This window comes from Synchiropus splendidus, chromosome 5, assembly GCF_027744825.2.
Source record: "Synchiropus splendidus isolate RoL2022-P1 chromosome 5, RoL_Sspl_1.0, whole genome shotgun sequence".
Lineage (NCBI taxonomy): Eukaryota > Metazoa > Chordata > Actinopteri > Syngnathiformes > Callionymidae > Synchiropus > Synchiropus splendidus.
The window spans coordinates 27,246,371-27,273,317 of NC_071338.1; the positions used below are offsets into that span (position 1 = coordinate 27,246,371).

The following is a 26,947-nucleotide window of genomic DNA, read 5'->3' on the forward strand; positions in this document are numbered from 1 at the left end:
TCAAGTTCAGGGGGCTCTTTATCTAGCTGAGTCAGAAAGGCACATCACTTTGATATCAGGCATAAATAATCAAGTCATTTTACTGCAGAAATAAAACACACTTTCACAAAAAAAAAAATAGTGCCAATGACAGTGTCATCGTAGCGGACAGTGGAGGAAAGAAACAAGGTCGGGGGGGTGAGGGGAAAATCATTCAGTGCATGTAACTACATTCATAACAAGCTTCATTTACATGTATGTGCAATGTAAGTTAGACCAGGTTCAACTCAGCTGAAATTGAAGTTACAGGCTTGACTGTGAGGTAACGAATAAGGGCAAACATGTAAGACGATTCCAACTAGAAAAGTGTGTTATGATTCCATCCTAGGATGCAGAGAAAGTCATTTAAAAGTGTACATTTTGGGGTAAATTTCTCTTTATTACTTGCATTAGAAACATGCGTCACCCTACCCGAGACCCTTTGATTCGAAGTAACAACCCAAAAAGAAGATACTCAGACACACTCTTATGAAAAACCACTGTAATTTCATTATTCCTACTGAAGTTCACCATAGCTCTAATTCGTCTTCAATTGCTGCGACCACGGGGCCGAACGAAGGCTCAGGTTTCTTTAAAAAGCCTGGCAGAACAGAGTATGACTGACTTGAATTAAAAACCACTTTCGTAACATGGAACTGCGGTGCGTTCCTGGTGGATGCTTCAGAGATGGGGTGAAGGCAGAGTGACTAGCCTGCCACAGTGAGGGGGCGGGAACATTGTTGGTGGGGAAGAACAAAAACTAGAACTAGTCATTAAAGAGAGACATGATAGTCACTAAGAGAGAAAAGAAGACGATGATTGACTGATAGGTTTGTCCCCACTCATTCTAGCAAGTGTCTGCATCTTTCTACACATTTGTTAGATTCTCGGCTGCCTCCCATGCAACTTTGAGGGCAGCTGTCTGTAGTGACGTCACAGGGATGTCCGTTGGAAGAGACAAGGGAGGCCAAAAACAAACAAAAAAAAAAGAAATCAGTTCCCTTGAGGCGGGTTTTAAGAGCAACCAGACCTGCACTACTGCCAAGACTGTGGGGGGAAGTTGTTGACCTCGGCCAGGTCTTGCACAGGTGAACCTTTGTGGGTGTACGTTAACTTGATCCTCATTCGTAGCTGTTGCTGAAATGGTGCGGCGAAGACCGTGTTAGTACAGATAAACTGACGTGAAAGATGACTGGTTTGTAACACACACACACCTTTTGTGGGTTGAGGACTCGGATGACCTGCGTGACTGTTCCCTGGTTGAGTGCCGGGACAACGTTACTGCTTGGGGACAGGAGCTGCAGCTGGAATGTCTGAGAGACACCAGAGCAGACATGTTTAAAAAGGAAATATTGACTTGATAAAGACATTTGAATTGCGTTTGCTATTTCACTCCTCCGTGTGCACATTTTGAATGACTCTCTATCCAAGCAGTTGTGACTGGAGCAGAGATGAAAGTGAAACAGATGTAGCTTTCAAGTCACGGCAGATGCTTCTTTCGACATGGCAAGCTTTTTAGAGTGACAGTCGACGTCAACTCTCCTGTCCACGCAGTCCCTCCGCTATCCCTATGAATAAATGCTGCACTCGACAAAGGTATCTGATGGAGCCTATCATTTTTTTTGTTGGTGTCGGTCCAAAACACCGCAGGCTCTGCTCGGGGCGGAGCTCTGCACAGCCAAGCTTGTCTGATCCTGATACTGCGCTCCATTTATGTATTAACAATTAGCAATGAAACTATCCTGTAACAGGATGTTTGTCCTTTCTATCGCCATCTTTGCCATTGAGGGCTCATCTTCATTCAGCCTAAGTTCATATTAAATATGATTTGATACCATAACGTTAAATAAAGAGAGAGCTCTATTTTTAATGAACACACGTGGAAGACGGCAAGATAGTATGAACGCAGCTCACTTCCTCCTCCATCCAAACATGAGCATCATTTCAAAGTGTTTTCCACCATAGCCGACACTGTAGCTGTCAAATGGACATTTTCATTTTAATTCCCTTTCGGACGATGGTGTTGATTAAACCAAGGTTATTAGTAATGACTGCAGAGCCGCGCTTACTGATCACTGCAGTACTTCTTGTCAGATATCTTTGTCAGCAGATCACCCACACTGACCCCAGAGCGACCTGTTGGAGCTACACTGAGGGCTCTCAAGTCTCACACATATTTTCACACCGTGTTTCACATTGTCGCACTTAAGACGGGCTATTTTTCCCACATAAAAACATTATCTACCGCGGAACATACAGCAAGTAGTGGCTAATGACTGAAGGGAGGTGGCTCAAGTTTCAGAGCTGGTTTCTTTCTTTTTCCTGTAAAAGTCGTGCGTGATTGTCAATATGATTGGTCACTAGCGGCCCATGGTGAGGGAAGGAACTGCAAAGAAAATGATAAGTGTTCGCAAGTTAAAGAAATGTATCCCTCATTTATTTTAGCCAGATCATCTCAAGGTGGTCGCCCGAATCACAGGAAGTTTAACCGTGCGATAAAAAAATGTAACCGATGCCCATCCTTAACAAAAATGATGGACACATGTTCTAAGAAAATGGGACCAAGATGAGCTTCCAGAGAATATTGTAAACATGGGAGCTACACATATAAAACCCAAATACGTCTTACCTTTGGTACTGCAGCCTGAAATACGAAGTCTGTCATATCTGCTTCAGTCGAGTTGGAAGCGTGGATGGTGATAACTGCAATGTTGGGATTGGGGTTTGCCCTCTCAAATGTGAAGTCTATTTTGAGACCATTCTTGTTGTAAGCCGTCATAGCGGGAATACCTGCGGGATGGAAAACAACTTTCAGAGATGACATTTGATGGAATCCATCGTCCTCAGGTGCGTCAACAGCAGAACCTCACCTGCAGACGCAATGTCATTAAACAGGGGCGGTGACGTGAGGCCATCAAGGAGGAAAGAGGGTTGGGAAGGGGGCATGGGGGGAGCAGGAGCAGGGGCTGGGCCACCTTTGGAAATGCAATGGAAGACAGTCGGGATGTGAATGGAACAAATGCTGAACAAACATAATAGACATTTACACATCAAGAATGAATTAAATATGCATTTCATGACATGAAAAAGTTATATATCGAAGGCCATAAACGATAACATCACAATACAGTGAAAACACAAGAGTCTGAAGTATTTAGAAAAAGTCTTACTGCTTAGCGACAGGTCACCCAGGAGGTCGAGCAGCTCTCCTCCAGCTGATGCTGGCTTGGTCGGCACAGTGGTCTGGATTACTGGCACTACATCATTACCTCCCAAAAGGTCTAACAAATCATTAGCCTGAAAAACAAACACAACAAAAACATGACATTTCCACAAGATTTCATGCTTATTTCAGCCCTAAGGGATGAGCAGCCTCCTTGCAAATGACACTTGTGTGGTTGGGAGGTGATGTCCTTGATCGATATGTTATTCTCTTCACATTTATGAATTTGATACTGTATTACAAGAGGTGGCTGCAGACTGAGCCACCTTCATCAGTTATTTTTGATTCATGAGGAAGACAACTACAGAATGTTACAAAACAATACGCACCTGGTTACTGGGTTGGCTAACAGGGGGCAAATGTTTTGCATCTCCAACAGCGGGCTCCGTCTCCCCATTGGTCTGCACCACCTCTGTGGGGCCATTGGTGGCTGTTTTCTCCATGATGGGCATTCGCTCTAGAAGAGCTGGCCTGTGACGAAAACAAAAGGGGAGTAATGAAACAATAATGAAATGAGGAAGTACAATCATGACACTTGCTATGACTGATCCACTTTACCTCATGTGGTCATATTTCTTGAACAGCGCATTGTACTCGACCGCTCGCTGTTGCAGCTCTACATCAATGCTACTGCCATATATGGAAACCACCTTCTTAATTCGGCTGAAACGACAGTTTCATATGTGTGTGAGCAGCCGCAGTGTGTTAAAATGTTAAATTAAAAAGTCTTAAAATGCACAGCAGGTGCATAACTCACTTCACACTGCTGAAGCGAGTAGACAATTTCATGATGGCTGTGAGTGAGTAACCCCGAGTTACAGGGGTGGACAGATTTGAGACCAGCAGACCTTCCAACACGTCCAGGACTTCATCCTCAGACACCTTGATGGAATGGAAAATAATGAGCTTTTCTTGTCCTTTGTAATTTGCATAATTCATTAATCTACCTGAATGGGCTCCTCCTCCTCACACTGACCAGATACCAGCAGATCACCATACTCTCCTATGCACCAGGATGCCACCTGCACCAGTGGTTGCTAACAAGACAAAGCAAAAAAATATGCCATTAATTTAAAATCAATAGACTCAACCACACCAGTCTAAAACAAACCTGAGAAATGTCTTCAAGCAAGGCTTTGTAAAGTCTCTGGACAGTGTATGCATGCATCTCCACACTGTTGGTGATGAGCTGGATGAGATTGGGAACAGAATCGTCTCTCACGTAGCTCCCAGCCTGCAAAACACATCGGTCAAAATTTCTTTATATCACACTCAAAATATGTGTCTAAATATAAGCTACAATTTTGCCAAACAATGTTATACATACTGTTGTCAAGACCCTCATAATGGTGTCTATGTGCCATCGTTTTGAAGGTGCATACCTGTAAGACGGAACACAGAACATTATTGCACAACGCATTGCAGAGACGTTGAAAAAAAACCCCAAACCATCAGGCTGTTTGCTAAAAAAAAACATAGATGAGCAAAATGGCTACCTGCCACAGATGCTGTCAGATATATAAGAGCATCATCAAGGTCTTACAGACGATGGATCACTCATTTTATCATCACACAGCACTATTGTAAATATTAGTAATATTATCTGATGGGAAACTGCAAACTAAAATTCATCGTTTTCATACACCATATTTCTTAGAGCTGGGACATTGTTATGAACAGCAAGTAAAAAAAATGAACTAGAGTCAGCAAATATTTTCAACAGAGCAGAGCACAGCTGTTCAAGGACAGAGAAAAGTCCTACTTTTCTGCAGCAAGAAAAACTCCAGATGCACAGTCGGCTTTGAATTCCGGGTCGCATGAGTCAAGGAAGTAGAGAAGCTCCTTCATCATGCCTCGAATGTTGTTGCCGTTCACTAAAGCAAAGCTCAATTCCATTGCACGTCTGGAGTAAAAAGAATAATTGGTTACACAGAGTACTTTCTTACATATCACACTGAGACAACCAAACACATCATTATCTCACCTCTTAATAGACACGTCCAGGTCTTTTAAACAATCCACAATGGTGCTCCGATGCCTCTGGACGGCATTGTGATCAGTCTGTACCGTCTTTAATAGAGATGTCAATGCCACATATCTACAGATTTAAAAAAAAACAAGCCCAGAATAAAACATGAAGTAAATATGAACATATATATTTCCTAAGTAAGAAGCTCTGACCTTATATTTTTATCATTGTTGAGAAGGAAGCGCCCCAAAATGTTGATGGCCAGTACCTACAGAAGAAACAAAAAAACATGAAGACAGCAAAAACCAAGTTTTCCAGAATATAGGACGGGAATTCATTTGCTCACTCTCAGTCCACTTTCTGACTTGATGTCCATTATTGTCAACACCGTCTCATAGAGGATGGCATTGCCCACATTTTTACTGGTTTCTGTGTTCGTTGCAACCTAAAGTTGAAAATCCATGTCAGGATCACTTTCATAACGTTGAGCTGAGAGCCAGATATTTTCCACCGACCTGTGCGAGAATATCATTCATTGCTTCACTGGAGTCGTCGTCGCTCTTGCCCAAAATTCGCAGTAGTCTCAAAATGCGCACCTAGGTCAAACATAAGTATTGTCAATACAATACAATCAACTTCACCACTGAGCACTGCAATCAGTTTCCTCTGTCATTGGTATTTGAATTGTAAATTCACTGGGTTCCCCTGAAAAAACAACTTATGCAACAACTTAAAGTTTACCTGCAGAAACGGGTCACTTATGCCTGACACATCATGCTCAGGAGAGTATCCAGACATGATTAGATTCTTCAGGATTCTCACCAACTGTGGGACTAGCTAGAAAAACACCAAGAGCAAAAAGAGAGCAGCCCATGTTAAAAGAATTGTTTTTGTTGATTATATACACCCTTTTATTTTACAAGCATGGAAGCTTGCAAACAAAATATTATCCAATCTTTTTAATAGTTTCAACTCATCTACATTCCAGGTCAGCTCTGTGGGGGTACAAATCATACCAACTGAAAATGAAATACAATAATGATAATAATAATAATATTGCTGGGCTTAAAAGATGCTTTTGTTCATTTTCTGGATCAATTCTCTAGTGTCTAGTGATGACTCCTTCCCTCATGTTCCAGGGAGTGAAGCCACATCATCATAAATAAACAAGATTGTTTTTTCTCACAGTGGGAAGTAAAATATAAACACAATCAAATACGGACTTAGGACCTTCTGCACATAAGACGGGCAGTGCTGGACATTATTACATACATCTTATTGCAGCCTGTTCTGACAAAAGACGTTTCTGTGAATTTGATTGTGTTTGGTTTGGACAGAGTTGACATGAGATTGTTATCATACACTTACGACAGCAGTTGGGAGACGGGTTAAGACTGACTGTGCTGCTGCAGTACCTGCTTTTGATTCTGATGCATTATTTATCGTGAATTATTATTTGGGCAAGTTTCCTTGCGCTTTCTCTTATCCTTCAGAAGAGAGACGATGCACACCTCACACCTTTGTAAAAGTAAAAACAATATGGGTCCAACATAAGATAAAGTCTGACACAGGTCTTCCAGGAAGAGATCCTCTGACTATGCTTTATGCCGACACAAAGGTTGTCAGATTAAAGGGAAGTTAATCTGACAGATTGAAAGAGAGAGAGAGGCTGAGAGAGTGTCCACATGAGTAATGACTACATTGTGAGAAACGTTTGGTGATCAATTCTTAAAATAAAGATGTTGCATCCTAGATCTGTCGCATGACTGCCCACCTCAGCTCCAGTAATTAATTGAAACCGGCATATGACTTAATTTAGAGATGGACCAGCTCTTGCAATGTTTCGAAGCACTGTTTTGTAACTTTCACTTGCTTTTGTCTGTGCATTGATACATATCGTGCTTACTTTGTGTACGGTACTATTAAAACAAGCTCATTTTTAAAAATTATAATTTCAGTACTGTTTATTATTAAAATGATATATTGTATGTCTGTTTTAATCAGGTTTTAACTTATTTGTCTCGAAATATTGTACTGGGTGCATTATCATGCAGAGTAAATAATAAAAACATTCCATTCTCAATGTTCAGCTAATCCCTCTTTCAAGATCAACAATCTACAACAAATATTAACAGAAGGCATAAAAGGAATCCTGCCACAGTGACATAAGGTGAAATGTGAAGCTTCATAGTCTTGGAGAAAAAAAAACATCAAGTGATAATATTCACCCAATTTGATTTTAACAGTGATCAAATGAACTCAAGTGAAAACGGAACTGTGACGAATGTACTTTACAAATGAACCAAATTAATTTGTAAAAACTCTCAAACACACTGACATTGCAATGATCACCATACAGGAAATTAAGCTTTTAAAAAGGGGCGATGAAACTACACGAATATTCGGATTACACTTGAGGTGACTGTGAGGAGTGATTACTATTTACAGCATGCACCAGCTATGAGATCAGAATGTACTCTTACCTTCTCATTCTAACACAATGCAGGAATTGTAACATAGACAAATGACAGAAAAAATATGAGGTAGATGTTAGGGAGGGGAAATTGGAAATCATTCACTTTCAAAGAGATCAAATAATGTTCAGATCATGGTATGGTGGCCTCTTGCAGTCAACATTTGTAGAACACCGGAAAAAGATTGGTACAGCAGCAGTGGAAATACAATAGAACTAAAATATAGCAGGTTGCAGCAGTGAAACCTAAAGCGAAATCTAGGCCATTATTACGAAAGGAAATAAGTATGCAACAGGAGAATGAAATGTGATGTGTACTTAAGACAATAGAAAGCAGAACATCGAGGATGGTTTTTCACCTTTCTGAAGTGAGACAGCATATCTGGGCTTCTTTCACACATTTCAGTGAGAAGGACAACAGATGTGTGGAGGACACCTGAGGACAAAGACAAGCTGGTAAGTCACTTTTTAAGTCAACAAAGGTGAAACTAACCAACCGTGCAATAAAACAATAATTCAAGAATACATCATTATCTTAATGATTTACTATAGCCCCAACACGTTGAAAGTCCAAATATCATCAATTACCTTGCAGCTCCGTCTAAGCCAAGAGAAATGGTGCACTATTTATCCTTTGTGTCCAATGCCTAATAGTAGGGACACTTAGCATGTGGCACACAAGCCACACTCGCCAACCAGGAAATATCTATTAAGTAGCCGAAAACCCTGGTACTACATTGCATGATGGACACACTTTTCAAGTCCTTTAAGGGGTGAAATAAATATAGCAAAATAGCACAGTGCTAATAAGCTGTATCAGCCTTTCAGTTCTTAAGTGTTGCGAGTAAATTGATACTTCAGTAAGATGCTGCCCAATTTAACAGACACACAGAGTTAAGGATGATGATTTTGGTGCAAAAGATAAACAGTTCAGTATTTAATCATTTTCCTTTCACCAAGAGGAGTTATCTCGCAACATAAACATCCTTCTGAAGGTCATCATGTAGCAAACAATTTTCTCTTCTTTCATGACATTGTCGATGTAAAGCATTGCAGCGAGCTTTTGACAGAGTCATTAATTCTAATTTTGTCTGCCAAGGACACATCAGAAAGGACATTAGCTGTTCAAAGTATAGCAGACTCACGGAAAATAGGGACAAGGTGGTGTCAAGACACAGTAAGGCAAGTGCACACTGACAGAACCGTTGACACTCACCATGGTTCTTCTCGCTCAGCAGGTTTTTTGTGGCTGGAAGGAACATTTCCATAAGTTCTGGAACTTTCCTGATGACGTGCACTGCACACAATGCCGCCTATCAACAAACATTTAGACAGTTAAATAAAAAAAGGAGTCCAGCCTTTGGGGTTGCGTTGAAATGGTGAAAGCATACGTGTCAGTGTTTCCATTCATGAATAGTAAAGACTAAAACAAATAAAAGCCATTTCTGAATTCAATTAACTTATCTGTCAGAAGACCAAATCTTCAAATGACTTAGTCAGGAACAGACCTTTTTCCTCAAGTAGGAGTTGGATGTTTTAAGCAGCTTCTCCACTTCTCCTGCCAGGTCGCGACACATTTCTGAAGAACCCATACACCCGAGAGTGCACAAGGCCAGACCCTGGACATACTGCGTGCTGTGATTCAAGTCACTGTCAAAGACACATGATGAAGGAATTAGACACAAAAAACAGGGTTGATCATTTAGGCAAATTTTAAGAAAGTTTCATATAAAGATAGAAAAGCAAAACATATGTACTTGATATAGGCAACTGGTAATTTACATGTAAATAAAGATTACTTACTTTTTGATGCAATTCGTCATCAGTAAGTGCACATCCTGCCTTTCATCCAACAGCAGCATAGCACCCAAATAACCTATTCGCTTGTCAGTGAATTTCTGTGACGCAATCAACTTCAGGCACTCCAACTGCAAAATAATTTGTAATGTTTGTAAAAAAGTTCTTATATCAAACCATTACTGTGGTCTTCCTGTCGCCACTTACCTGCCCGAAGTGTGCAGGGTAGCCCAACATGTGCATATAGAGAAGCTTTGCCACATTTCTGCAGCGGTATGTATTGTCTTCCTCTCTGAAGGATGAACGGATAGCAGCGCACTCTTTCTGGATCATCTCACGCTCCTCTGCCTGGGTCCGCGCTGTCCGGATAGTCCGGATCAGCTCCCGCAGTCTAATCGGAACTGGCATTCTCTGTAAAACAGTAAAGTGGTAGGTAACTTTCTGTTTTCAAGGACAGGCGAGGGCAAAAAAGCACATCATTTTAAGGCGTTTCCAACTAGCCAACTTCATAAATAAATGGGGAAACTATTTCTAGTGGAAGAAGCGCAAGGACAGCAATATTAATATCAGCTTAATGTATTAACAGTTTTTAATACAAGTAAAAACTTATTCAACATTAAAATGGAAGAAGCAATGACACAATTCATCTTTAATCAAACAAAGCTTTCTAAAATAACACGATGATAATTGCATAGCTCCGTATTTCAGACACCCAGTATCAGAGGCCAAGATGCTAATGAGACAAGCAGGTGAAATTCCATTCCCTTCCAGACGGGCTTTCTGAAAGCATCTTACAGGGCGAGTAGTGGGTTTAAATATTTATGTGCCTTGGAGTAAAAAAGAACTTATAAATACAACCAAAAATCACATTTCAGCAACAATATTAACAGTAAAATGTTGTGCAGGCACAAATTATCTTGAAAAAAAGTTCTGTCTTATTGCAATGTGTTTAGTTTTCCTCCCAAGCACAGCTGAATAAGACACATGTAATTTGAGCTGGCAGCTATATATTGTCAATTAAAATGGTTCCTTGAGTTTTGAGTTTGACATGTAATTAAAAAACATTTTGATAGCACAAGACATGACTGGAAAATGTAGTCACTAAATTATTAACTAGGTATCAAATGCAAGGCTAATACGAAGATGTCTACCGGCAATTCGACAAAAGGCATCAGGAAAACCAAATATCTCAATCAAGAATGGAAGTAAACATCCAGTAATCTGAACAGGAAAAATATATTTTGTATCAACATAACATTATCGAATTAACCACAATTCGTGCGACCCGACAGGCAGTTGTCTTGACAGACTCCTCTTTTCTGCCCGAAACAAAACTCTCCAGTTCGCCACTAAAGAAATCACTAATGTGATCTTTGCATTTCTGAAGTCTCTATATTGAATCAAACTAAACTGGGAGCTTCACTGAGCCACCACTAACACTCATCAATAGATTCAGATAGAAATTGTACCTATAAACACATATAATAGACCTACTAATATACACTATGGTATGGAATCTGCATTAGAGATAAAGATGGAGCAACTACATGGAAAATACTAATCTACCCCAGGTGATGTACAACCTAACCAAGTCCTCATAGTGTAGGTGTCCAGTAGTTTGAAAGACACTGAAAAAAGCTATACACGTATAAATAATAGTATCCATCCCTGATGGAATGAATGAATGTTTAATTTCAATCTCCTCTCATACATTGTATACATGTTGCATGACATTTGTATAAATATATGGCTTCTTAATTGCTACAGTGCAAACAATATTTCTTCTTCCATCATACAGCAAGTGGCATGGAGCAGGGTGAAGAACAGTTCTTATAATGTCTGCCCTTTACTCCCAATTTCCCTAGTTTTTGGAGGAGTGGTTATGTGTCTCTGTATGTAAACTGTCTGTTCATGTGTCATAGTCAGTTTTGTGTTTGTCTATGCATTGCATTTTTGGGTGTTCGTTTCAGTCATTTGTGTGGTGCTATACTTGCTAACCTTTGGTTACTTTGAATCGTTTAATGTAAGAATGTGTCAGACAAGACATTAATGGCTGAATGTCTCCCAAGATTGGTGCCGAAATGCCCCAGTGGCATGTGAATGCTGAATTAGTCACAGAAGGTTTGGCAAATTCAATTCAGAATGAGTCACCTTCCCTCCATTGATATATGGCGAAATGAAAGAGATAACAGTTTCCCAGGACATCTGGCTGAATTCTGCTAGACCAAAAGCATAACACATCAGAGAGATTTTTGTCTCTTTATTCTGTCCTCTTCCTCCCAGCTGCCAACATCCACCGCTACGCCAAGACTCATCTCCTCCCTGAGTGGCACAACATTCACTTGCGTAAGGACACCTATTTATGCGAGATGTCTACTTGGTTTCTGGTCATAAACATAGCTCTGCGGATGTGGTCAATATGTGTATTTAAGAAATTTAAGCTCCACCTTACAGAAGTACAGGGAACTAGTGACCATTCGAACAATAGTTTTTGTTTTCCATTTTATGTCACTTCAAACAAGAAGAAAAGTGACAACTTATCACTACTTGGGAAGGCAAGAAAACAGCCAGCAAACACTCTATTCACTATCACAATGCCTGTTGCGGATGCAGATTTAGAGATTTGCATTACAATTTGATACAAAAGTGAGTGCTGAACATGAGTGAATTGGATTGCTTATTACAAGTACACATTTTGGACAGCTAACTAGAATCAATTCCATCCAATATATAGAAACTACAAGAAATAGGGATATAGAGAGTGAGGAAATCACTTCATCAGAAAGAGCATCTGGTGTAGAAGAATGGACGATACAGGGGTCCTGGATAAGAAGGACCAAACTTTAATAAAAATTAAAAAAAATAGATCTGGAGTATTAACAGCACTTGAAGGGGCCCAGTGTTAAGCGCCTCAAGTAGCTCATGCTGCGCTAGTAATCAAATGTGTACACATTAGACAAGGTAAATCCATACCCTGCAGAGAGTCGCTTTCAAACGCATTCCTTCTGCAAGTTACTAGGATCATTATCTGCTACTGGTTCAAGTTTTGTGCTCCTTTGTAAGTAATGCAGTCACAAGAATAGATTTGAAATGTTACAGGTAAAATGCCCCATATTTGGAAGCCAATACTTTAAGAAGTATTTTAAAACCGTAAACTGAGAATTTCAATGGAAAAAAATCCCAATGCCCTGAAAAATCCAGCAACAAGAAGGATTTTAAGATTGTTGTTGTAAAAGCTGACCAATTTCAAAAACTGAAAATCAAAATAAACCATGAAGATGGTAAAGGAAAATTTTAATACAATTTCTCCACAAGGAAAATACATTTCTCTGTAACAACACACAATCTTTTTCTTGAGGCAGGCAATGGAAATGTTCACAACAAGGTTTCCTCAAGAGATTTTGAGAGCAAATCTAGATTACCCTTCTCGGCCTAACAACCGGCAACAAGCACAAAAGCAGCCACACCTCCGTGTTACCAGAGGGAGACATTTGCAGAGGTTAATCATCATACTGGAAGCATTGAGACATACAACCCTATGTCAATGTTTTACCACTCAATTATTTACAGCAGAACTTAATTAAAAGGAGATCTTGTGATTCAGTTTTAATTAGGAAAAAAATAGCTACTGAAGAAGGAGTGTCTATCACATTCAAATTACTTAAGAGATGTTGCTCACAGTATATCCCTTTTAAGTACAAGAGAACATTAGTGATGCAGTTTTAAGAACTGGGGTGAAAAGGAAGTGCTCATTTCAAACAATACAAAACTAATGCATTGATGACTACATCCTCAGAAATGCACTATGCACATGTAATATTGGATATCATCCTACTCTTTTTACCACCTCATACAAAATCAAACTTTCTATAATTTATCACAACTAAACTGATTATGTACATCATGTGACAGGGTCATGTGATTATTTGTTAAACAGGGCTTGCTGTATGGTGAAATAAATCAAGTCCCACCCGCTTGACCATCAAGCAGTCAAACAGATCAATTCATTAAAAACAAAAACTGAGCAAAGAAATGAACTAGTTAAGAGCTTGTTGTATATTATTTCATAACAGATCTACACTGAACATGCAACATAAATAATGAGCAGCATTAGGCACATATCAAAAACATCTTGTCATTGAGCAAACACTTGTAATTTGAATGATATTGAGAGCGCAAGTAAGATGGAGGACTTGTTAATTTGGTTACCATCTGGAACTTTTGCCCCATGGCAGAACTTTGCAAACAACATTGCTTAATACGAAGGAAGTTTCTTAGCAATCCATTACTAACTAACTGTGTTAAGAAATTAAATGGCTGATTAAAAACTGTTTTTAAATATAAGAGAAAGTCGAAGAGTCACTGTAGCTCACTTCCTTCTTCCAGCTGGCTTCCGTAATGTTTAATTCAATACTGACCAATAGCAACAGACCATAGTCCCGTATGCGTTGATGTAAAGATATATCGTAACAAAACAAACATAACTTTTACACAAGAGATGAAGCAACAATTTGCACCATGTCAACAAACTAAGTTAACAGTTTACATATCTAAATCCGATACGGGTTCGTGGCGTACGACTGGTTAATCGAGGTCTGCTTTGTTAAATGGAAATAACCAACTAGCACAAATCCACGAGTCAAAATTCGGATAATTCCTGTAACCTTGCGTTACAATCGGAGGACCGTAAACTTGAGACTGTTCGAACTGGCTTCACCTTGACTGACATTTTCCTTCGTTTCAGGTCCATGACACGACCGGTCGCGGCATTTACAATTGAGATTTAAAGAATAAGGCCGGCGATAATAACGAATGTGATCAGCGATTGATCGGGACATGATGCAGTTTGGGCCTTGGATTATCAAGCTAGCTACCTGAACCGCCGATGGGTTCCCTTTAAACGACAAGGCAACGCTAGATAAACTCAAGTGAAATGATAAATTCGAGACCGAGGAGAAACCAGAAGCTGTACTGTACGGTTGTCATGAAAACGACGACACAAATGTCAGTGAAGCTTTGTCCCAGTGTAGAGCAGGTAGCTCAGTTAGCTGCTGACAGGCGCAGCCCCGGTTCACTCGGGCTGCCACTTCCTATGCAGCGCCGCGGAGAGAGTTGTCCACGTACGAACAAACACAACACAGACATCTACGCAACTACAACAGCGGTCACTTGTACTCATGATAATTCATTTGAGATACTCACACGGCGCACTGATGCCAGAAAGTAGCAGAAAACGTCTCTATTAGCAATAGAGGGAGGAACACACTAGACATGCAAAATGGTGGCTACTCCAGCCTCAGCACATCTACCGCAGGCGGAGGGTTACACTGTCATGTCCCAGCGCGGACTGGTTCTGGACTCGAGCGCCGCCGAGGTTTATCATCACAAGCGGAGCTCCTCTTCAGTGTCCGCGTCCGACTCGGATCCCCGCTTGATATGACCGTGTGCGGTGGACAACATGGGTAATAAACGTCATTTATTCGACCGCGGTTACTGGTGAGGATGTCTGGCTTTCTGAGGCTGGTATTATGTGCATTGACTCGCGGAGCTAACGGTGCGCTTCTTAGCAGCTAGCAAATGTATAACTCACCGTTTCCGAGCTCTTGATAGTGGCAAGCTAGATGTTTTTTGTCTGTTGTTGCACAGCCTGTCGCGTTATATCATGAACGTGATGTTTTAGGTCATGTGAGTAAAATGGGTTTGTTAAGGGTATAGTTCTCGAAGCTCCGCGGAAGAACATAATATACCTGGTCAAAGTTTGTGCTGCGGTCCGTTTACTCGTGGCAGTCTGTGATGACGTCTACGTGTGGCATAAGCCGCTAGTGAGTAAGAGCACCATCTAGCGGGAGAGCCAAGAAAGGCAGCACAGTTGTGAATCCAACGAAGTTGTTGCGTGGGTTTCGACCCGCAGTCTGTAACTTTTATAGCCTTATTGATGATAGTGGTGACCTGTCCAGAGCGTCCTGAGCCCAAATGAGCAACACGTGACTTAGTGTATTGTTGCTTATGGCTGCACCACCGGAGCGTTTCGAGCCATATCAGCCGAAGAGAATGAATGGAAGGATTCACAATTTTTCAAGGAATTTTTGTAGCTTTCAAACACAATCAATAGTTTCGTTAATAAATCAGATAATCATAACATAAATAATCGAAGTAATAATAAACTTGAGATCGGTTTATCCCAATTTATGATCATTTAAAGTTGCGTGTATGAAAATAATTTTAGTTAATTATTGTTAGTAATATTGTGAAAGTTGGAACAAAATATTAAGTTTAATGAGAAATGTTATCTTGAGCCAATGCATTCTTCGTTTTTTACACCCAAATAAAATGATTTGAAATGAGATGTAGATGATTCGAGCTTTAGAAGCTTGTTCTGTCAGAAATAATTGATGGCATACTTTGTTACTCCTCACCCCGCCTCCCTGTGTTCCCACAATGCCGTGCGGCTCTCCGCCACACTCGCTGCTGCAGTCGGTGGTCGCTATAGCGGCGGGGGTCGCGGCAGCTCCGAGTGTCTTCTCGGGAAGACCCCCCGATCGTAGGGTTGTGTCCCCCACGAAACCAAAATGTGACACTTTATCACAGGCGTTTGTTTTATTTTGTTTTTAATTTCAACTTATTTTCGTCCTTCCGCGTTCATGTTTTCGGTCTTTTCATGTTTCGCTCATCTCTGCCTTCTCTCACCTGGACCTGGTGTTTGGACCTAGGAGAAGATCCCGGGGGGTGTTTGTGTCCGTGGCGTGGACAGTAATATGTCCAGACGAAAACAGACCAACCCCTTAAAAGTTGACTGTAGGTATCATGCTTGCTTTACTTCGCTGTGTTTGTGTGTGATTGACGGTTACTGGTAGCGTGTATATTCATATCCATATCAAATACAGAAACTCTAACGAAAGGAAGTGCATTTATAGCGATTATTACTACTAAACACTTGTCACACATGACAATGTAATAACGGCGGTATCCAAGTGTTATCATGGTACAGCAACAATGCCCGTTCCATGTACCATATTTTGCCTTTCATTTTTCATCCCCAGATGACTTTAACCGTGTTGGCTGTGGTGTTAAAACAGTCACTTGTATTCAGATCAAAACAAAAGTTACGATCTGTTTCCAACCTTTGTCACCGTTTTTAAATGCAGTATAATTGATTTTCACGCAAGTTATGTACTAAGATTTGTATATAAAAATTATTGCTATTAATGGAAAGTTGAACAGAAAAAAACATCAACAATAATTCAAAGAAGTCACATGAATAATCTTGTGGCAGGGAATGTAATTTGTTTTCATTTTACCGCCTTTTTTCCTTCCTCTCGCAGTCTTTCCTGAGCTTGTCAAAAACATACTGCTGGATTTTATTTTTTAAGTATTTAGTGAGTATTTTTGAACCTCTGATCTGGAGGCTGCATGGTAGTTTGAGAGGAACCCAGTTGATGTGCCATCTTCACCTTGTACACTTGCTCTGTTGATGTGCAGTCGACCACTCATGTTCCCAGAAGGAGCTTTTCTCTAAACATAGTCTGTGTAACTGGTGTAAATGCATCTTGTAGTAATCCTCACAAGCTAATAAGGTGATCATTGGCTCCCCAGCTCGACACACATACAAGGCTCCCATCAAACAGTGTGTGGTTAGTAACAGAGAGGCAGACGTACCTGACTTTCTCTGCCGAGGCATAATTGGTTTACCTGTCTTCTCTTGTGCGGTATGAGCTGCATGTACGGGGCTGTCTCTGACAGCAGAGCCTGGGCAGACAGAATTCCAGACAATAATCCATTTGTGCTCTCTGACTTGCTATTTTGTTTGGAGTTGATTGGTTTTCCTATTGCAGTGGCTTGTAAAAATATCTGACTGTGGGTCTGTGACACTTTCTGGGAGCTTTGGTGGAGCCAAACTAGTTCTCCGTCTCACCAGAATGCCGAGACGGAGAACTAGGGAACCTTTAAAATGGGTGTTTTGTTATTGTGCAGCTACAGTACAAGAATCCACTGGTTAGCATTTATAATAGATTTTTCCTATATTTTTAATGTGGTCAGTATTGAAGCAGGACAGTTTTACAAACAATATCATGTGAGGAATCTTCATTTTGCAAAGTTGAATCACCATTATTCATCATGCAGCGTCTCCTCACCCATTGCATAATGTGTAACTAGTTGAAAGATGTGAACTATTTTAGGAGTCTGATTAATATTTATTGAAGAGACAATTGGACTAAAGCTTCATCAGAGCAATGTGGCGTGACAGAAGTTTTGGAGACACACCGTCTTAACCTCTGTGAAATGGGTCAACCAGTTTTTGTCAGGAGAATTGATCATGTGCGGGTCTTATTGTCATGTGTCTGGATGGAAGATGGGGGGCCTCGGTGTCTCCTGCGGGTTCAGACAGTTTGTCTTTTAGAAGAGTTGTTGACTGGAAAGTAAGAGAAGAGGGGGCTGTCGGATAACAGAGGACCTCCTCAGCCTGGTGTTTGAGAGTTAGCATTCTGGCTTTTGTCTGGGTTTCTGTGCGTGTTACCCGTCACCCCTGATGCCCCCTTACCCTTTCTCCCTCTCCCATGTCTGTTGGCTTGATGAGTTTGTCTCTTTGTCTGAGTTCAGTCAGACACTGCGTCACCTCCTGCTTACAGACACACAGACTCAGAGATAACATCGCAGTGCTAGAGACTCAGCGAGGAGGAGGAGGGAGCAGGGAGAGACAGATGCACAGACACAGACTGGCAGCAGGGGGGAGGGGTATCGCTCGCACATCAATCATCGGCAAGCGAGGAGAAGCCAGCTCGCCGTCGCAGCCCGCTCTGCATGTGCTAATGACTGTGTGAATTTGGATGAGTGTCCAAACCGTGTTCACATGTCAACTCTGTCACCGGAAACTACTGTAAACATGGTGTCACTTTTATCACCTGTAATTGGTTCAGATCCGTCACATGACAAGCAACAAACAAGTGATGCAACTTGGGGATAATTCCCCCTTGTTGCTTATGTCAATTCATTGATTTTCTTTTGCACCACATTGAAATAGTTATAATAAACTAATACATTGAGCCTGAAGCTCCACATGACATAAAACTTCTTTAATTTAAATGAAGCAGTTGGAGTGTTGTTCATTGGTGCTAAAATAGCAAGCAATTTGGGGGGTGGGATCTGCAGAGTTAACACAATAAGTCGTGTTCAAATCCATCTGGAGGAGATAGATGAGTCCCATATGGGCTCTGCTCCCGCAATCGCTCATAGTATCCCTCTGATGATGGTATAGCTATGAATGCTGTCAGTTTTCATACATGCAAGACGGACGAGGGCGAGCCAGGCTGTTCACTGTGTGGGTGGTACAGCGAGAGAGAGAGAGAGAAACGTGAAGCTGTAAAGGAGCTGAGAAAAGCAGTGCAATCTGCTTCTCCCATGGGACTGCAGCATAGCTGCTCACCAGAGCTACAGTAGCATGTTTATGAGTGTGTTAGACTGAAAACGTGGGGGTTGGGATGCAAATCGTGTCTGTACATACAGTAAATGTCAGGGAGCTTTTCTTGCCTTCTCTCGCTGTGTTCTATTGTCGGACGATTTGTGGAGAAGCTGTCTCATCCCTGTTCACGTGGTGCTCATTTTATTGTCATGCCAAAGCATTTGCTTCAATCCGGTGTTTATTCCTGTAAGAACAATGTGCAGGAACTGTTTCAAGGCGGAGGAGGAAAGATGGGTAAACGTGGAAATTGTGAATTTCTCACCTCACTGAAGAAGGTGAAGCTGAACTTTGTTTAGCATTTTAAAGGTCACCTTACCCGTCACACTCAGCAACGCCATTTAGCTTAATACATTCTTGACCATTTTCATTAGACATTCAACACAACATCAGCAAAAACACGAACGTGTTAGCAGGAGAAACAGCATTAAAATCCTTAACTGCAAATGACTGTTTTGGTTGAAAATTTAAGAGGAATTAGTCGGAATTCGGATTTAGCAATGATGATCGATTGATCACACACTGAATAAGAATGATGGGTTTAAGAAATGTTTGGTTATAACATCAAATGTCTACAAAGGGGATTTTCAGTCTTATCAAAAACCAAGAAGACGGTTTATATGGATATTTACTACAAGTAACATCCGACTTACGACCGGGATCGGTTCCAACCAACCCGTCGTAAGTCGGCTTAGACGTAAGTCGAGTGCCTTCCAAAATAGCCGACGCGAGAGTTATAGGTTCTACTGTAGTGGTAGATGGCTGTGTGAGAGTGAGATGCTGGGATACTGTGTTGCCGTAACTGTCGTACGCAATGCCGGGCTGCCACGTGCTGCGGTGCCAGACATTGAATTAAATTAAAAAAGCATCTTCTGGCCGTGGACATAATTTGAGCAGGGCATAAGTCGGATGTTACTTGTATTCAGAATTATTTTTACCAAAATGTGAAACAGATATATTGCTCCTAAACAACAGACCAAAACGAGCTGTAAATGTATAAAATGAAAACTATGCTATAATCCAAATATGAGCACATGGAGTACATTAAGTTGTGATTGGAGGCTGGGAAATGATGTGTCCAATGGTTCTCGACTGGGTCAAATGCATGTCTGACGCTCGGACGTAAAAACAGAAATAATGGTTTTGGTGTCACTGTACCATATACCTATTGAACATTGCAATGTTACGAATAGAAAATGGTTTTGTACTGTTGATGCAGTAGTCTTTTACTGTTTGTTGTTAAACCTACACTGACGCCTTTGTAATATCTGTGGTTCTTCTGACATTAGATCCGTCTAGTTGGACATGGATCAACAAGATGTGTTGTTTCTGTCTGCAGGGCCATTCCACACTTCAGGTATTCCAGGACTCCAGCACACTATTAACATGGACGGCAGGGACGAGTTCACTGAAGACAGCGAGTGCTGCAGCAACAACTCGCAGGAGATCCTGGGACACGACAGCATCACAGGTAGAGGGGGGCATGATGGGAGTGGGGAGTATTGGACCGACATAGACTGAGGGCCTTCCTGCTCTTTGTTCTGTTGTCTGTCTATATTGATAGGGCTGTGTTTGCCTCCATAGAAGACAGTGATAGTGACCCTGACAACCACGGGGAAGACTCGTCCTCCAACACCTCTGCAGACGACCGCATGACCAACAAGAGAACACAGTATTGTCTACAAGTAGCAGGGGTCAAAGAGGTATGCTGACTCAGGGCAATTGGTTAAAACTGACTGACAGGCGGTCGGGCGGAACAAGGTGATGTGGAAAGATTGAACTAGAATGTTGGTGCACATGACCGCTCAAAACTGTCCACAAGTGCTGACCTTCATCTAGGCACATCTCATGGGTGACCTGTTAATTGTTGCTGCAGAATCATACAGTGGTGGAAAAAGTTTTTGGATGCCTGTAAAGTTTGACACTATCTCAAATACACCCAACTTCACTTAACCACAGCTTAGGGGCTATTTTAGTGTGTCCAGTTAACCCAGTGAGCATGTCTTTGGTCTGTGGGAGGAAACTGGAGTACCTGGAGACAACACAATACAGGCACAGGGAGAACATGCCATCTGAACCCACTGAACCATTGCTCCACTGAGTCGCCCACTATCTTAAATATTATCATATTATTTTGTGGGTTTTTTTTTGTTTTTTATAAGAATAACTAGAAAAAACAGAAAAAGTTTCAACCTCTCAGCATTGTTGCTATCAATGTCAAGAGCAGAAAATGTATTCAAAACTGAACAAAAATAAACAAACCATGACATCATCAAATTCATATTCTGTACTCACAACATTATCACACTATGCAATGCTTCTGAGTACTTCTTTTGTCCCTTGTCCTGCAAAAGGCTCGGGTTTCGGTGTTATATTGTGAGTCACACTTCGAATGGCTAAGCTGATAAAGCGCTGGGGAGACCCCTGATCGATGTGAAAGATGTGTGTAGATGACCCAGACAAAGCTCGACAAGACATAAAGTTTAAATTGTAGAAGGTGGTTCAATTGCTTGTACTCTCTCGATTTTAAATTTGTGCTGACCAAATGAGAAAATCTTCGTGTTTATAGACACGTTTATAGAACGTGAGCCTGACAAATGTGTCTTTGCCTCTCAGGAGAGTGAAGAATGGTCGGACAACAGCAACAGCTTTGTCTGCCCTCTCTGCTCTCTGGACTTCAGCAGCCCAGAGAAGCTGATCTCTCATGTCTACCAGGTGAGGCATACTAACTTGGGTTTAAATCGTGTTGGTGTTGTCTAACCTCCCTCGCTGATCCTGTGTTGCTTCTGTCTACTAGCACACGAGCATGATGAGTAACAGTAAGAGCTACGTGTGCCCGGTGTGTGGGCGAGCCTTGAGTTCTCCTGGCTCCCTGGGCCGACATCTTCTGATCCACTCCGAAGACCGTTTGTCTAACTGTGCTGTGTGTGGCGCTCATTTCACAGACACCAGCAACTTCAACAGGTTTGTAGCGTCTCCATGTCGTCAGCCTTGGTTTTATGTCAACGTTGAGTGGAGAATGAACGTGAGTGTTTGTCTGATCTCCTCTCTCAGGGAGAAGCTTAAGGATGTCCTCGACACGTCCAGGCTGGACATGGGGAGTGGCGTGAACTCCTGCTCCTTGTCTCGCTCCCTCTCCAGCAGCCCGTTGGGAAGCCCAGGGCCTGGTCCAAGTCCCAGTTCGTGTCAGGGACCTCGCCCATGCCAGGCTGCTGATCTCAACTCCCACCTGTGTCAAACCGACGGTGCTTGCCAGGGGCCGAGTCCCATCCACAGCCAGTGTGAGGGCAGCAGGTCCTGCTCCGGTTCTGACCAAGGAGCTTCTTTCCCCTCGCTGCCCGACAGTCTCCTTTCTGAGGGTCCGTCACTCGCGTCCATCCCTGACGCTCTCAACTCCTCATCCTCTGGTCTCCCCCCCATCCCGGATATCCTCAGCATCATGCCTGTTTACCCGGCCGGGGTGTTGTTGGTGTGCAACAGCTGCATGGCTTATCAGCAGCTGGTCGACTCCCAGTCCCCGATGAGGAAATGGGCCCTGAGGAGGAAGAACGAGCCCTTGGAGGCCCGCCTGCAGCGGCTGGAGCGCGAGAGAACGGCAAAGAAGAACAAGCGAGCGTGCGAGACCGATGAAGAGAAGGAACTGAGGAGGCTGAGGGACCGTGAAGCCAAACGCATGCAGAGGATGCAGGAGACGGAGGATCAGCGTGCACGGCGGCTCCAGAGGGACCGAGAGGCCATGAGGTTAAAGAGAGCCAATGAGACGCCGGAGAAGAGGCAGGCCAGGCTGATCCGGGAGAGGGAGGCCAAGAGGATCAAGAGGCGCCTGGAGAAGATCGATCCCGCTTTGAGGACGCAGATCGAGCACGACCCTGCCGCTATGGCCGCTCTCTCAGCAGACATGAGTCTCTTCCAGTTCCCCTGTCCCATGCCGGTGCCACCCATCGACAACGGTCTGTTCATGAAGCTGCCCTAACCAGACTCGAGGATGCATCTTTGACCACCGCATTCCAGGCTGGTGATTCATTGATGTCATCACCATCACATCAAAAATGCTTTGTTTCAGAAAAAAAGTTATTTATTCCAGTCAAGAAAACCTCATCAGGGTTCAGAATGTCGTGTCCCAAAACGCATGATTCTAAAGAGATTTATCAGCAGTTCCAACACAAGAGCAGTTACTTCCTTTAGGGAGAAAATCTTTTTGCACATGGACAGTAAGGTGCGAGCGAGGACTTTGTAGCCACTGCCTCCTCCTATCTGGTCCACCCGCCATCATTTGGACTCGCTGGTGCTGGTGGTGGTGCCACCTTCTCAGCCGCCAGCGCCAGTCTCTGGAAATGCAGTCTTCTACCTCAGCGTGGGCCAAACTCTCTGCCCTGAACATTCAAGCTTCCAAAGCTCAACGTGCAACTACCACAGAGGATGCAAGTTTTTCTTATTGTTTTCTCTCAGGCAACGACAAGGACGCCATGAACGGTTTCACACATCCAGCCTTGGTCTGCTCTCTGCCAACGTTTGCTTCGCTACACTCTTGACCTGCCAATGTTTGATACCTGTTTTGTTACAGAGCTTTTTTGGCTCCGATCTCAGTCTGCTGCTGTCATTGTACTGTACCACACATTTGTTACCTCTTGAGATGCATATGAAGAGCTTTTCTCCGAAACGTGGCAAATCCATTCACTCGCAAACCGCCATCAGCTGTACAGAACTTAAAACACAAATTTTTTGACTCAGTGGGAGTGGGAAGCCCCAAACACACACAATGCAGTGATGAGTGTTGGTCTTGCTGTGCTGGTTTGTTGTGGCTAATAAACAGGCGTATTTACCGCAGTAGAGTTAAAATTCCTACCACATTTATGAAGCATTTGCGACGGCATTTCACCAATCAAAACTGCAGTGAGAAAGAATGGAACGCTGATTCAGTGTGTAAATGTACTCGGTGGTCACTCAAATATAGAGTAAGACCAACAGTAATGGAGCCGTTTCAGTTCAGAACTTGCTGACATGCTTTGGAAAAAAGCTCTTCATATATTATGTATATGGATAATACTTGTATATTTATTTGCTCGTTAGAATTTTAGGATTCATTCAATGTTTTGTTAAACAGTTCCCGTCGGATAGTAACCTTGGAGGGAACGCTTCCTTCAGCATGAGTCATAACATGGCATCCTCTGCCGAGTCGATTTGGTAAATTATTTTTCAAACCGCACTGTGCAAAGTTTGACCTCATTCCAGTGGATACATATGCAATCTGTCGTGAATCTCTATGTATTTGTTGAACTGTTCTGTTCAGAGATTGTCTTTAGTTTTGCTCACGATATCAGTTTGCTAAAGTCTGCGATTGACAGTTACTTCAACAACTTATGCAGGGCACATTAGGGGGTTACTAAAGTTCAAATTTACAATCATGTTGCATCATTTTACGATATTACCGTCATAATTCAACACAGATGAAGGTCTGAATATCGTGCTGCTCATACTCTAGTTGTCCAAAATCAGTATTTGAATTTGTTCATTTTTCTCCAACTACTTGTTAGCCAGGCCTGTTTGAGTGAAAGCAGGCCAGGAAGCTTATTGGTGTATAATTTAAGTTCCAAATTTTCATTTCAATTCATGAATCTGGTTTGTATTTTCATTCATACACATGAACGCTTGCCACGGTTGTTGAATCAGAGCTCAACTTCTGTGCTGCGTGAGTCTCAGTAGCTGTTCGAAACACCATGTGCTCCGAACCTGACCGTGTGTGACTCTCAAAAGCAGACCCCGTGCAGCAACATCTTCAGGCATGAGGACTCTATATCGCCAAGCTACAGGTCAAAGTGGCTGACGTACTCTCATAGCGTTGGATAGTGTCTGATAGAAACCGCTTGTACCCTTCGTATGAGCAGTTGAAATGAGATGGCGGGGCTCTTAGATGGGACGATAAGGTCAGTCATCCACGAGCAACTCACCATAGAACTGCTGCTGTGGATCCAATTTTTTTTTCAGAATTCATTCCAAAAGTTTTTTCCAGATCTTCAGATAACCAATTTTGGAGGGCAGGCGAGTTTATTTTGAAGATCTGTCTGGACATATGTAATGTGAAATATTATCCCAATTTAACATAAACTCCTGGGGACTTCAGTTCCTTGTCTCACCTGTGGTCACCAGTCATGGGCCAGGAGCAAGGCAAGGACACAAGGGGTGAAACGATAGAAGGACTTCACCACAGTTCTCCTGGAAAGACAAGCCACTTGAAGTCAGGTCTGACATCGAATACGTAAAGTGTTCCTTACTTTGAGTCTTCGATGAGCTGGAAAGCTTCCCGTGGGGTCTGTTTTGTGTATTTAGGACTCTCGCGACCCACAACTCTGTTATGCAGGACTTATAGACTGAATTAGAGAGTACAGTAAAGGGAGGGTGCGTTTAGCTGGACAGTACTATTGTCACTTTTGGTCTCTCGATCTGTGCTGTTGCGTGACCTTTTAGATTGTACTTGGTGAGCAGCGTTTGACTCGCTCCTAGATGGTCTCTCAGAACCTTCTAGGTGGGACTCAAACTTCTATGCAATGGTAAAGGTTTTTTTCATTGACATTCACAGGAACTATGCAGACTTCAAGTTCAACAGACTTTTAATGTAAAGTGATCTCAGGCAGACTAACTCAGTGACGGGACTCAAAGCCTGATCTCACCCACTCCATCAACTGATTCGTCGCGTGACTTTATTTGAAGACACTTTTGTTACTCACATTAGGGCAACAGGGTCGCACTGCCATGTTTCTCCTGACGGTCAGAGGCACATCTTCAAAAACCAGGTACTATGAATACTGGGTATTCATCTCATCTCTGTCAATCCAGATCTTCTTCAGCAGCATAAACGTGTTCCTAGTTTCAAGGGAAGTTCAGTCAGTGAGCAGAACTTTTCAGTACGGATTTGTTAACCTCTGCATGCTGTGAAACTGCACTTGTCCCGGAATGGTTTAATACAAGCTTGTGTTCGTTGATGCCTGCCTCTTTTATACAGATTAAACTGAAGATTCTATTATGAATTCCATCAGGATTTCCTCTCGATGTCTATGTTTACAGAATAAATATCCGAAGGTGGCCAAATGAACTGCTGGCGAGGACAGCTGTGCTTGCTGCTGCATTTTGGACTGCGTGTCGTCCCACTGTTCCCGGTTTAACAGATGTACAGATTATGTTTGAAATTTGCCGATGAATGTGGAAATAAACATCATCTTAAATTCCAGTATACAGCTTCTGTTTGTTTCAATGTCATCTATAGTACTTCCAGGGTTTCAAAACTGTGCCAGGACCAGTAGAGATAAAGTAGCCATACCTTGCACCGAAAACTTGGAAGGATATGGAACATAAAATTCAAAAGAGTAACTGTAATTAATCATCAGTCGCGCGACTGTACAAAATGTGGACTTACCATTTTGGTCGTTTTCTAATTCAGCCGCCTCTTCGAGTTTCTCACGTCATTCCGATGGAAACTCCGCAGCGCTACTGCCATCTGCCGTCCGTTTGAGCTAATTGCACTTGTAATATTTAACATTTCGTGCAGGACGGTGGTTTAGTATGAAGAAAAGTCACCGCCTGGACGCTTTGTGTGTTTCCCGACTGCTTTTCTAGCAGCGGAACATGAATTTCATTGCCCTTTTAGACTCCAAGCTTCTAGAAACACCGTCATTATTCAAACATAGAGGCTGCGTCAACCACCACCTCTCACTTCTAAAGAGACGTTTTGTTTTCGAGGTGCTTATAAAGACAAAACTTTCGCTTCCAATGCTACGTTCATGGATATTTCAACAGGGTCCCATGTAGTGATTTAATAAGGCCACAAGGTGGTACTGTTAAGCACCATCCATCGCGTTAGCATGGTTAGCTTACCCACCATGGGCGAGTCCACCGTCCACAAAACCCAGCGAGTAATATAAATAAATCATAGTTGTCAAGTACACTGTTTACCGAGATGAAAATATCTTACAGAATACACGATGAGCAGGACAAAACCCCAATTGAGACGCCAACAGC

The 26,947-nt window shown here is 42.3% G+C and overlaps 2 protein-coding genes across 7 annotated transcripts; one reads left to right on the plus strand and one right to left on the minus strand.

The window, feature by feature from the left end:
- ap1g1 (adaptor related protein complex 1 subunit gamma 1) lies at nt 1–15,176 on the minus strand. 3 transcript variants are annotated; one of them, XM_053864629.1, is made up of 23 exons: nt 15,071–15,176; nt 9,688–9,891; nt 9,487–9,611; nt 9,192–9,333; nt 8,900–8,996; nt 8,043–8,119; nt 5,952–6,047; nt 5,726–5,806; nt 5,557–5,655; nt 5,423–5,478; nt 5,226–5,339; nt 5,004–5,144; nt 4,569–4,623; nt 4,353–4,475; nt 4,189–4,278; nt 3,999–4,123; nt 3,800–3,904; nt 3,571–3,712; nt 3,189–3,315; nt 2,889–2,993; nt 2,648–2,808; nt 1,233–1,331; nt 1–1,155 (listed from the first exon to the last, which is right to left on the minus strand). In XM_053864629.1, the coding sequence occupies exons 2-23, from the start codon at nt 9,886–9,888 to the stop codon at nt 1,054–1,056; spliced, it is 2,463 nt and encodes an 820-aa protein (XP_053720604.1). In that variant the 5' UTR covers nt 9,889–9,891; nt 15,071–15,176; the 3' UTR covers nt 1–1,053. The 3 variants fall into 3 exon arrangements, with proteins under 3 accessions (XP_053720604.1, XP_053720603.1, XP_053720605.1); XM_053864628.1 differs by lacking the exon at nt 15,071–15,176 and adding an exon at nt 14,683–14,835; XM_053864630.1 differs by lacking the exons at nt 2,889–2,993; nt 15,071–15,176 and adding an exon at nt 14,683–14,835.
- znf821 (zinc finger protein 821) lies at nt 14,827–26,145 on the plus strand. 4 transcript variants are annotated; one of them, XM_053864632.1, is made up of 7 exons: nt 14,834–14,942; nt 16,191–16,275; nt 20,274–20,405; nt 20,519–20,637; nt 21,551–21,649; nt 21,732–21,898; nt 21,989–26,145. In XM_053864632.1, the coding sequence occupies exons 2-7, from the start codon at nt 16,236–16,238 to the stop codon at nt 22,905–22,907; spliced, it is 1,476 nt and encodes a 491-aa protein (XP_053720607.1). In that variant the 5' UTR covers nt 14,834–14,942; nt 16,191–16,235; the 3' UTR covers nt 22,908–26,145. The 4 variants fall into 4 exon arrangements, with proteins under 4 accessions (XP_053720609.1, XP_053720607.1, XP_053720608.1 ...); XM_053864634.1 differs by lacking the exon at nt 16,191–16,275 and having other exon boundaries at nt 14,827–14,942; XM_053864633.1 differs by lacking the exon at nt 14,834–14,942 and having other exon boundaries at nt 14,984–16,275; nt 20,522–20,637.
- The last annotated feature ends 802 nt before the right edge of the window (nt 26,146–26,947 follow it).

Bases quoted from the DNA above. Each gene is read 5' to 3' on its own strand.
- znf821 (XM_053864632.1), top strand. From the start codon at position 16,236: ATGTCCAGACGAAAACAGACCAACCCCTTAAAAGTTGACT. The intron at 20,638-21,550 runs GTATGCTGACTC...TTTGCCTCTCAG, and splicing joins AAGTAGCAGGGGTCAAAGAG to GAGAGTGAAGAATGGTCGGA. The intron at 21,899-21,988 runs GTTTGTAGCGTC...CTCCTCTCTCAG, and splicing joins GACACCAGCAACTTCAACAG to GGAGAAGCTTAAGGATGTCC.
- ap1g1 (XM_053864629.1), bottom strand. From the start codon at position 9,888: ATGCCAGTTCCGATTAGACTGCGGGAGCTGATCCGGACTATCCGGACA. The intron at 8,997-9,191 runs GTCTGTTCCTGA...GTTTGTTGATAG, and splicing joins ACTCCTACTTGAGGAAAAAG to GCGGCATTGTGTGCAGTGCA. The intron at 5,340-5,422 runs GTCAGAGCTTCT...TTAAATCTGTAG, and splicing joins AACAATGATAAAAATATAAG to ATATGTGGCATTGACATCTC.